This window comes from Notothenia rossii (genome assembly GCF_949606895.1).
Source record: "Notothenia rossii genome assembly, chromosome: 10".
Taxonomy (NCBI): domain Eukaryota; kingdom Metazoa; phylum Chordata; class Actinopteri; order Perciformes; family Nototheniidae; genus Notothenia; species Notothenia rossii.
Window position 1 is genome coordinate 61,232,040 of NC_136908.1, and position 12,497 is coordinate 61,244,536.

Sequence of the window (12,497 nt, forward strand, 5' to 3'; positions counted from 1 at the left end):
TGTCTACAGGATGTGTCTCTTCCTATTTTAAGCATGCCACTATTCAGCCCATATTAAAGAAAACTAACTTAGATCCAACCTTGCCCGTGAACCACAGGCCTATATCTAAACTACCCTTTCTCTCAAAGGTTCTAGAGAAGGTCGTGACCAACCAACCAACTCACTGCTGCACTGGAGAGGCACAATATTTACGATAAGTTCCAGTCAGGGTTTCGGAAAAAGCCCTCCACTGAAACGGCTCTCCTGAGGGTTTCTAACGACATCCTGATGGTTTCTGATGTGGGTGATTGTGAGTGTTAGTACTTCTTGACCTAAGTTCTGCGTTTGACATTGTAGACCACCATCCTGATCAAGAGGTTACGTGACTGGGTGGGCATATCTGGCATAGCATTAGACTGGTTTGCATCATATCTTGCCGACAGAAGTTTCACCGTCTCGATTGGAGACTATGTGTCAGACTCCTCTCCACTGTCCTGTGGTGTACCGCAGGGCTCGGTCTTGGGGCCTCTGTTATTCTCCCTATATTTGCTACCCTTATGACATGCAGATTATAAACAGTTTTAACATTATCACTTATACGCGGACGATATCCAGCTCCACATTTCATTCAAACCTAGTGAGGCTTTTAGGATATATAGACTCTTAGAATGTCTTAGCGCTATTAAGGACTGGACGGCAGATAACTTCTTACAACTCAATGCTGATAAGACCGAGGTTCTGGTTGTTGCACCAGAAATGATTACGCCCTTGATTCTGAAAAGTATTGGACCATATTCCTCTGCTGCCAACTCCTAACTACGCAACTTAGGGGTAATATTTGACCAATCTGCATCGTTTGATACCCATGTTAAGCAACTGACGAGATCCTGTTTCTTCCACCTACGAAATATTAGCAAACTGAGATCTGTAGTTTCAACACCCGACCTAGAAATTATTATCAATGCATTTATTTCATCTCGCATTGACTACTGCAACGCATTGTTCTCAGCATGTCTGCCCTTGGTCGTCTGCTGTCAGTCCAGAATGCAGCTGCAAGACTTCTCTCCCGGTCAAACAAACGGTCCCACATTACCCCGATACTCAGATCACTTCACTGGCTCCCTGTAGTTTATAGGATTAAGTTCAAAATCCTCACTCTCAACTACAGAGCTTTGCACGGTCAGACTCCTGCTTATGTGGCCGCTTTAATTCATCCTTACACATCAGCCCGCCCACTCAGGTCTCACAGGCAAAATGTACTGTCTGTCCCTCGTACCCACCTTAAGACCCGCGGTGATCGAGCGTTCGCAGCTGTGGCTCCTAAACTATGGAATGCTCTGCCTGCTCATCTACGGTCTGCGGACACTGTTGACTCTTTTAAACTATTTTAAAGACATTCCTGTTTGGGCTGGCGTTTGGGTAACCGGTGTGCTCGATTTTATTCCATTTTATACTATGTTTTTAATTTGCTTGTTTTCAATTTTGTTTGTAAGTTTTGTTTTGTGTTTTTATTGTGTCTTAATTATGTTCTGGTGCTTTTATGACTTCTTAACATGTGGCTTGTGTGTTCATGGATCATTATGTTGATGTCTTATTGTTTTGTCAAGCACTTTGTGACTTTGTCTGTGAAAAGCACTTTCTAAATAAACTTGACTTACTTAATGTAAATACCAGTATGGCTGGTTGAGGTGGATCACAAATGATGTGGCACCTCTATTCAAATTGATAATCTTTGAAACAACACAACAGTTTATCGTGTAAAAAAGAAGTTTTGCCCACAAGTATTTGTTATTTCTTAGATTTAGGTCAATCCGCAATACAATTCATTCAGAAAGATTGCATGGCTGTTGGCAACACATCCCATCCCGTTTACTAAATAAAGTCTATGGGGCAGTTCCTTTTTCCTTGTTCGTTTTAAGTATTTTGTTGTTTGAATTCATCTTAACCCATGATAACCCTTTTAGGGTTTCGCCAAAAAAATAACTCATACTTATCAACCCACAACTAAAAGCACGAAACAGTAAACATTCATATAATACTTGTCATTCTGATGACAAAACAACATCTTTTTTATTTATTTTTTTACAGTTTGTTTATTGAACTTTAAAAAAAAATGTTATAAACAAACAGAACAGAAAAAGGGGACAGGACTGAGACAGGACGAATACAGACAAAACAAAATCAAAAACTAAAGGCTCAGAATCTAAATCCATTATTAATAATGAAGAAGTAAAAGTCAAACAATGTGTATAATGGGAACAAAAACACAAAAAAATCAAATCAAACTAATTGTTTAGTATGTGTGATACAGTAACAGTGTCACACCAATACTTCAATAAACATCCTACCATCATCAAAATAACCGGTTACTGTTCCTTAAAAAACACATTCAAATCTTCTGAGGTATATTTTTATGAATATACAGTATGACTTTTGAAGTTAAGTTGGATGTAATTTAATATTAAGGCTGGTATCATAATTTGTTATACCTCTCAACTTCAAGGCCTGCGGGGCCAAAATTGGTCCACGACCTCATTTTATGTTTCCCGCAAGAGCTTGCAAAGAATATAATATACACTACATTTGGCATAATGTTGAATAAGTGCCTGATAAATAAAATGTATAATGTTATTATTATCTAGCCGCCCTTTTGAGGACATGTGTAGGAGAAGAGAACATCCATTATATTCTTAATAATAGGAGGTTGTGGGTGGAGGTTGTTTGGCAGGTGGTGAGCAAGGACCATCTCCCAGGCATCAATCAGATGAACATTCAGTCCTTTAAATATGGCTTTTAGCACCTTATCATTCTGCACCGAGAACCAGTCGCTGCCGATCGAAGCGCCAAAGCTTTGGCGTTTCCAGTCCTGATGATGATCACCGTTTTTGGAGCCCTGTCCAACAGCCGCACCACCGCACCGCGGATCCTTTGTAGCCGCCGGATGTACACCTCGATGGGGAAAGAACCAAAGTGAGCCCAGATGCCAAAAACGACAACAGTGTTGGGAACCCCGATCAAGTCATCCAGTTCATTGGCAATGTAACGAATGTCTTTCAATGAGCCGATAAAACGGAGAGGAGGACCATGGAGGCGGAAAGTCACCATGATTTTGTTTTCGTAGTCTAAGGCCAGGAAAGGTCCAGTTTGCCTCGAGCTGCCCAGGTTAAACTCCTTAAGATCTAAAGGTATCAGAGGAAACAGATTAAGATGCAGTGTGAACGTAATGAAACTGTTTTATTGATTAGTTACCTGGTAGTGCTGCGTTGAGAAACTCAAACCACTGCCTGATGGTAGAGTCTCCATACAGGTGGACCACTTTGCCTTTTAGACACTGAGTGATGGCAGATGCGTTGGTGAATTGGCGAACTTTGGTGCCATCTAGTGCTCGCCATAAACCCTGGTAGTAATAGCCAGAGGCTTGAAAGTTCACAATGCTGCTCTCCACCTCTGGTTGACCTGAGAGAAAGTTGAAGGATAATAGGAGGGTTGTTTGTTCCTGACCTTAACCAAATCAAGGTATAGACTGAATGTATGAACATTTTATGGCCTTACGGCCCGTCTACACTAGAGGCATCGAAAAATGCTTTCAACGCTTCGCTCATTCACTTGAATGGAGTGACGTAGAAGATTTGTAATCTTCGCCGAACTGCATTGTGGGGGGCATGGCATGGCTTTGCAAGCATCACGAGCATCTATCGGCATCAAAAGTTGAACAATGTTCAACTTTTGAGGCTCGATGCTTGGCATCAGCCAATCAAATCCCGTTTATGCAAATCCCGCCAGTGCAAGCGCAGCCAATCAAACCGCGTGCAAGCTGGGAGAGCCAGACCGCAGTTCATTTCCTCATATTCCAAACGAGATATTACGGTAGCAAATCACCCGGTTCTTTACGACGAGAACTATTTACCGGGATCCAAACCGGAGGAACCAGGCATGGAGGGAGGTGGCAGAGGCAGTGGGTGAAACTGGTAGGTTTTTGCCTGTTTGGAGAGTTTATATCCAGTTTACTTCGTTTTAACATCGCTATTGCTTTGTATGTCGGGGGCGGGAGATTCATGTGATTGGTTGTTGGTCGCAAAAAATCGCCAAGCTTCAGACACGCCCAGCTTCAAGATTTGTTGATGCCTGTAGTGTAGATGGGCCGTTACTCCTGAGACACTAGACACTGCAACAGAAGAATGACACCCAAAAGAAAGAGTTTTTGTTTCTTTCTGCCCCTACACTTTCATCATCTGTACATGGAGCACATGAGATCATGAATTCAGTGATAAATGCATTCCTTACCTTCCTTTTTTGGTAAAACAGTGACACCGGCAGGTCCTGAAGCCGAAATGCGGACTTTCAAGTTGACACGACTGAAGAAAAGCACACACAATACTACAATAAACATTAATATCCCAAACGCAGCTTTTCTACATGTGGTTGTGGAATGGCACGGAGGGTTAAGAATAATAATAATAATAATAATAATAAATGGGATTTATATAGCGCTTTTCTAGACCCAAAGACGCTTTACATTATGAGTAAGGTCGACAAACAAAACAAGAACAAAAACACAAACAAAAACAAAAACAGAAAAGCAGTCAGGAGGACGTTGGTTCAGAGGGGGGAGGGGCGGGTTTAAGGATAAGCAGAGTTGAAGAGGTGGGTTTTGAGACGGGACTGGAACAGGGTGAGGGACTCAGACTCACGGAGGTCTTGGGGCAGGGAGTTCCAGAGCTTCGGGGCTGCCACAGAGAAGGCTCTGTCCCCGAAGCTCCGGAGTTTGGCCTTGGGGATTGAGAGCAAACCGGCTGAGGTGGATCTGAGGGACCGGGGTGGTTGGTAGAGGATGAGGAGGTCAGTGAGGTAGGGGGGGGGGGGCCAGATGGTGGAGGGCTTTATAGGTGAGGTTACCTGGGGTAAACAGTTTAGAAGGTCTACTTTTCATGCTGTGTCTTATCTGCATTATGTTGATATATTACTGCAGCTTTTGCCACCCTACATTTTCCTCGTGTGAACTTGGAAGGTTCACACCTTAGAACTAAGCCTTACGGCATAACATTTTGCAAAAGATAATAAAAGTGTATTTGACCAAAGCTGGAAGTGAAATACTATGAATTGATCAAATATAACACATTTGTCTCATTTGCTTTACAGAGTGTATTCTCTCTGTCCTCACACACTCGCAGCGCACAAGGAACAATTCCCTAAAAGAAACCCCACAATTGAGGGATTAAAGGGAAAAAATAGAAGAACCTCCGGGAGAATGAGAGAAAGGTTACTTCTCCGAGGAGGTTCAGACATGTGTGTTATGTGTACAGATAAACAACATTATACAATTAAAACAGAAAATCCAGATTTATATCCTATCAAGCATTTCTTTTATGAAGGTCAACTATGATTCAGACTGAGTGGTTACATTTATATTGTCTTTTAATCTGAACTGCCTGTACTGACAAACTTCTGAAACTTCAAGCCAGGAGATAAATAGGTAACACATGATGTATGTATTTATAAGAAGTAACACAAAGAGATGTCCCGATCCGATCACGTGATCGGGGATCGGAGCCGATCACGTGATTTTCAAAAGATCGGATCGGAAGAAAAAAAATTGGGGATCGGGATTTTTTTTTTTTTTAAATTAAAAATACTTTTTTTAAATGTTGTATTCAATGTTAGAAAACAAAATGACCATGTTCAAGTCTTAAAGTCATCCTGAGGCCTTAGTTTTGGTTTCAAATGACAGAACATCATGTATGTGTTGCTTCTTTGGGGCTTGTTTTCATAGACCTGCTTATTTCTCTCAAATCTGGCAGCAGAGTGGGCGCAGTGTCTAATTGTAGCAGTAAGCTAACGAGTACTGATAAGCTTTATTATGTTTTGATCCAATGCTGCACAACTGAACTGATCCAATGCTGCTGTGAAAGAAAGAAGCTATATCCATGTTGGATAGAATATCCAATTTAAATAAAAAATAACCTTAAGGGACAACTTGAATGCTTTTTTTCTTTTTTTTCTCTTAATGCATTGCATAAAGATCGGATCGGGAAAAATCGGTATCTGCAAATTGTCAAAATCAAATGATCGGAATCGGATCGGGAGCAAGAAAAGGTGATCGGGACATCCCTACACACAAATGACCAGTCTCTTTGCTTCCTTACCCTTGAAATAGCTCGTCCTCCTTGGCCTTGAGCGGTTGGTTGTATCCTACGCTGCTGTGGGCGATCCTTGCATCACAGCTCATGTTCTTTGGCTTGTAGCAGAAGTAAGGATCGCCGGTTCGAGGGTCGGTGAAGTCGCAGATCGGCTGCTTGGTTTGACGCAGGCAGGTGTTACAGATGGTGGATTCAGATCGTGAGCCTAAGCGAAAGAGGCTTATGAAAAATACCCGGTCAGGTTGTTCACTCGTCAACCTGTTCAGCACTGTGATAGCTTCACTGGGATGAACGAGCGTCACCTGATTGGGTAGAAAACAAGAGTTTTTGTTGAAAATGTACAATTGGTGGCTAGACTCTGCTTTTGTGAGTAATCAGTTGGAAGACAAATGACACACCTACAGCAAAGAAAAAGATAGCTTTAAGCATCACCTCAACCTGAGCTGCTCCTTCCCAGAGTAAAGGAAAGACAGCAGAGTAGCTCCCATTGAGATGGTCCACCACTTTCCCAGCTACACCTGCACCAAGCGTTAGGTTGTGCAGCCGGGCAAATAAAAAGTCCCCCCCAGACTTCTTGGGTTGTCCCTTGAAGTCAGAGATGGCGATGCTAACTTCCAGCTGATCCCCTACGTGCCACTGTCCTCCTCCCCCTCCTCCTCCTCTCGCTGGGAGAATGGTGAAAGAGCTGTGAGCTGGATCACTGGTCAGCTCCAGGGAAAGAGGAGATGGCAATGCAGGAGTTTCAGGCCAAGCAACAGATTCTAGTAGCAGGCGTTCCTCCAGAGCATCCTTAGGGGACAATGGTGGGAAGTTGCAGATGCTGCGGACTTTGGGAGGTTCAGCAGGAGCTTTCGGGTAGATGATGGGGGAGCTCATTTTAGGCTGAAACTTGAAGGGGTTGAGAGACAGAGAGAAGTTTACGTAGATACGTCAAACAAATGCAGCAAATGTATGAATATGTGTTCAGGGGGTTGATGAGAACTGTTTGCTCCATTCCAGGCTTCCTGATTTCTGTCTTTAACGTTTCTCTCTCTTGACTGTATTTGGCACACTGCAGAATTACATGTTCTACGGGTTCCTCAACCTGGCAGTGTTCCTAGAATCCAGATGTTTTCCTTATGAATAATGTAATGTTTTGTTCAGTCTAGTATGTCCTAATCTAAGCCTTGTTAACACATTATCCAAATTGATGGTTCTCTTAACTGTCCTGACTGCTTTTTGGCTGCCGTGCATGTAGGTGTCTTCTTGTGTTTCTTTCGTCCCAATAGTGTTGTCACTCCTTAATGATGTTCTATGTGTCACTATGTTATTTGCTTCAGATTTACTGAGTGCAATGTTGATTATTTACTCATGTTTAAGAGACTGCTTGTCTAATGTGTCACATTTTAATTTCCCTTCATTCCTCTGTATGATGTTATCCACATAAATGTTATCTGGGTATTTCTATTTCTTAATCTTTATGGTGTTTCATAAATGTCATTCACAATATCCTGCCTACGATGGGATGTAATGAAGTGACGTTATCGCTGAACTGAAATCTGATTATAGATAAATGATCTGTTCTCCATATGCCTGCACTTTAATGTTGGTTTGAGCAGAAAATCTGACACCTTAACATCTGTGCTAACACACTACACTCACATATATAACATACTCTGTGGATGGCTCATGCACAACACAAATCCAACCATAACTCACCAATGTGTCCCATACGTTAATCTGAAAAAGGAAACATTCGTTTTAGCCAAATATAAAACATTTCTGGAATTCAATTCATTCCTGCAGTTCAGAAATTTGAATTTATTATATCTATTATTTTATATTATCTATTTATTAAACAATATGCTTTTTTATTCCAATTGAATAAAAGCATAATGTAAAGAATAAATACCTGAATGTATTTTGCGAAGAATTCGTACCTATATTTCAGAAAAATGTATCCTCTCATATTTATGCGCTGTTGTTGTTGTTGTTGTTGTTGTTGAAGTATAGGTGTAGCCTAATGTAGACATAATCTGTTTCTTACACTAACTGTGTGCCCTCGTGTTTGTCTGTGTTACTGTATAGGGCCTGTCTCCTAAAACAATCGGACTAATGTTAAACATTTCACAATAAGTCAACCCTATTAGTGATCCCAGATAACAGTTCTCACCTGGAAGAATATTAAGAAAGCCATGAGCAGAAGGAGAAAGATGGTGAAACATGTTCTTCCTATAAAAGATGATTCCTTCATGATATTGTCCAGCTCCAGCCTGACACTGTGACCACTTCCGTTGGTACAGGATTGGGTCGTTATGTCATTTGTGTGTAGATATTTCCCCCTCCTCCTGCGTCTGTGAGTGTGTGTGTGTGTGTGTGTGTGTGTGAGTGAGCAAGCAGGTGGTGCCCGTTAGCTGATTAGCTGCCTTCAACCTGCTGATTGGTCCACCTGAAGAGACAGGAGCATTTAAGCTTCAGCCGTGCAGTTCCTCTCTCATCGACCTCTCCTACTCCGGGTCTGTGTAGAACAGTGGTCGCCAACCAGTTGATCGCGATCGACCGGTAGATCGCGGACCGTTAAAAATAACGTTTGAAAACAATAATGTTTGAAAAATACGTTTTTAGATGTAAACCTATCATCCACCACCCCGTTAGCAGGTGCCACTTGATTTACGTATATTTGAGACACCTCAGTAATATAATACATTAACCGTGCTTTACGTGAACCTCATCATGACACAAGAGAGGACGACAGGACTGCAATTTCCCGTGATCGTGAATGCAACAGAGGCAAGGCGCGGGAAGCTATTTTGAGTGGGGGTGCTGAGGTGCTGGACTCCAGTGAACATTATTACGGGCACTATAGAGCAGGCACAAAAGCACTCCCCTCACCCAAACACACAGTAAACCCGCGACTGTTACAATGAAGGCTCGATAATCAGCTCACGGCATATAGGCAGGGGTAAAATGCTATTTTTTACGAGTGGGGAGGGGACTTCACCTCCTCTATGGGGGTCCGGGGGGATGCTCCCCCGCGAAGATTTTTTCAAAATGTTAAAGTTAAAAGCATCAATCTGGTGCACTTTGAGAGCAACATTAAGAGATCTATGGATACATCTCTCAACACCCAGATGAAACACAACTGTAAGCAGATGTTCTTTTTCTTTATGGATATTTTACAAATCACTCCCCTTTCAAACTGTATTCTTGTTTTACTCCCATATAGTATTTCATAATTGTTTTTCCTTTATTCTCTTATTTTTTTTTATAACTATAATGATCATATGAAGGTGTGCCGCGGAAATAATCTTTTGAATAATTTTTGAACAAACCGTTTGAGACCCACTGAGATAACTTAGACTAAAGTTAACTATCTAAACACTCAGAGAGTCCTTTAGCTCACCTGAGCCCCTCAGTCTGAGAGGAGAGCTCTCCTCCAGCTTGTTGTGGAACAAACAGCTCCGTATGTCCGTTAGTGCAGCTAGCTAACCAGATGCTAACAACACGGTCCCTGCTGCTGGCACCGGTCCCTCTCTCCCTCCCCCTCTCTCACACACACTAAATGCGCTATTTCCGCACACACACAGAGCCGCGAGTTTGAATGACACAAGCACACTTTTATTTCCATCCAACTCTCTGATTGGTCTGGTGTCTTGCCTCTGTTGCATTCACTGAACACGGGAAATTACAGTCCTGCCGTCCTCTCTAGTGTCTTGATGAGGTTCACGTAAAGCACGGTTAATGTATTATATTATTGAGGTAGAATTGTCCGGGGCTACAGAAAAAACATTCGGGGCAGGCCAAAATATCATTTTACCAACAATGTGGAATTTATTGGCTACATATTACACAGATTATGCACAGCGGGAGCAGCAATAACCGTCAAATAATAATTCAGACAGGGGAGCTCCGCACCCCCTGCTCGCTTCCAGACCAATCAGAGAGTTGCATGGAAATAAACGTGTGCTTCTGTCATTCAAGCTCGGCTCTGTGTGCGTGTGGCGATAGCGCATTTAGTGTGATAGAGAGAGAGGGAGAGAGGGAGAGAGGGAGGGAGAGGGACCGGTGCTAGCGGGGACCGTGATGTTAGCATCTGGTTAGCTAACTGAACTAACGGACATAAGGAGCTGTTTCAACAACAAGCTGGAGGAGGGCTCTCCTCTCAGACTGAGGGGCTCAGGTGAGCTAAAGGACTCTCAAAGTGTTTAGAACGGTTTTGTCACAAATTATTCAAAAGATTATTTCCGCGGCACACCTTCATATGATCATTATAGTTATACAAACAATAAGAGAATAAATGAAAAACGGGTATGAAATACTATATGGCAGTAAAACAAGAATACAGTTTAAAAAGGGGAGTGATTTGTAAAATATCCATAAAGAAGAAGCCAACCTCCTATCCATCCCCACCCACACCAATCACCGGACCTGGTGGGGACAGAGCCTTCTCCGTCGCTGCCCCCTCCCTCTGGAACTCACTCCCACAACCCATCAGAGACTGCACCGACCTCACCACCTTCAAAACACTCACACAAACTCACCTCTTCAATCTGGCTTTTAATGTGTGATTGTTTTTGTATTATTTGACTTTAACTTTAACTATATATTTATTTGTTGTTCCTTTCTTTTCTCTTCACTATATCTGTAAAGCGTCTTTGAGCACCTGTAAAAGCGCTAACAAATTAAATCTATTATTATTATTATTATTATAAAGAAAAAGTAAATCTGTTTACAGTTCTGTTTCATATGGGTGCTGAGAGCTGTATCCATAGATCTCTTCATGTTGCTCTCAAAGTGCACCAGATTGATGCTTTCAACTTCAATATTTAAAAATAAATCTTCCCAGGGGAGCATCCCCCAGGATCCCCTACAGGAGGTGAGGACCTAGAGGAGGTGAGGACCCCCCTAGAGAAGGTGAGGGCCCCCTTAGAGGAGGCGAGGTCTGCCCCCCACTCATAAAAAATTGCACTTTACCCCTGCCTATATGCCGTGAGCTGATTATGGAGCCTTCATTGTAACAGTAATTCAGATGCAATTAGCCAGATATAAAAGGGCTCAAATTGGAAGCACTGTCTGGGCCGTCTTTTTCACTCAATTCTGCAATAGGTAGATCTCGCCTTTCACCTAGGCCGAGGTCGGTGATCTTGGGCTTAAAAAGGTTGGTGACCACTGGTGTAGAAGATCTGGTTTGTTGCTCTGTTGCTAAAGTTACCGTTTACCGGACCCTGTTGTACATTTTTGTACCTTATAAAAGCTAAGCTAATTTAACCTGTCTTGAGGACATGCTTTGTTTTGTTTAGGAGTGAGAAATCCTTTTTGGTTTGAACCTGTTTTTCTCCTGTTCACTGGTAGGAGTTAGGTAAGAAGCCTGTACTTTATTTTGGTTAGGCAAGTTTAAGGAATACTCTGTAAAGGCGATTTATGTTTGTTATGTTGGGATTGTCTCACCTCTTTTGGAGTAAATGACATTTCAAAAAGCTGATTTCCTGTGTCATTGACCATTTCTTGGGAGTGGGGAGAGTGCAATTGTTTGCTGCGACTAGGTTCCCCTAGACCTGGGCGTAACACCACGTTAATACAAAATGTAATCATAGAATAAATTAGAAAAAGATAGTCATTTTATTAGAGCCACTCTTACCTGCAGCATTAGAAACATGTCCTTTATTTTTACAAGAATAATTCTATAGTTGAATATAAACTGAACTTTCTACATAATAATTACTTTTTTTACTCAATGTATATTCTATTGCAGTTTTGAATGCATGATTTAAAAAACGGATTATTTGTCAATCTTCTCGATACATTTAAAGTAGCGCAACAATTGAAATAGTCAAAGTAAATGCAAGTACCTAAAAATAATACACTGTGATGATTGACATTATTCACCCACGGATCTATGGGTTGGGGTATTGTTCTGCACAGACATTTTAGTGAACCGGACTTCCTGTTTCCGCCGGTCTTCGCTTCCCGGGCATGAAGTTGTTTACATGTGTTTTCAGATGCTAAATAAAAGTCTAGCTCGTACCTTCGATACCTCAACTCCGACTCCCGTCTCTCGGCACCACATTGGTGACTCCGACATAAGCCTCGTTGAAGGATCTGAGACTGAACCGAGCATGGCAAGTAACGCCGTTTTTTTTCAAACTGCCGGAGTTTTGGGAGACATCTGCGGCTGCATGGTTCGCTCAGGCGGAGGCTCAGTTCGCCCTCCGCGGAGTGACTGACGACGCTGCACGCTATTTTCACGCTGTTTCGGCGCTGGGAAGCTCCACTGCGACCCGGACGGTGGGCTTTATTACATCTCCTCCTGCCCAGGATAAATATGCAGCGTTCAAGGCTTTCCTGCTAAAGACTTTCGAGCTGTCACGGTCGGAACGGGCCCGACGCCTGCTCGCTATTCAT

At 42.3% G+C, this 12,497-nt stretch overlaps 1 protein-coding gene across 1 annotated transcript; it reads right to left on the bottom strand.

Annotated features, from left to right (window-relative positions):
- Positions 1 to 2,024: 2,024 nt before the first annotated feature.
- On the bottom strand, positions 2,025 to 8,470 carry LOC307021878 (NXPE family member 3-like). Its single transcript, XM_079654392.1, is given in 8 exon segments — positions 2,025 to 2,815; positions 2,818 to 3,158; positions 3,229 to 3,435; positions 4,264 to 4,334; positions 6,123 to 6,418; positions 6,549 to 7,004; positions 7,815 to 7,835; positions 8,269 to 8,470. Coding segments are annotated over 8 exon segments (1,671 nt in total). The 5' UTR covers positions 8,350 to 8,470; the 3' UTR covers positions 2,025 to 2,617.
- Positions 8,471 to 12,497: the final 4,027 nt, after the last annotated feature.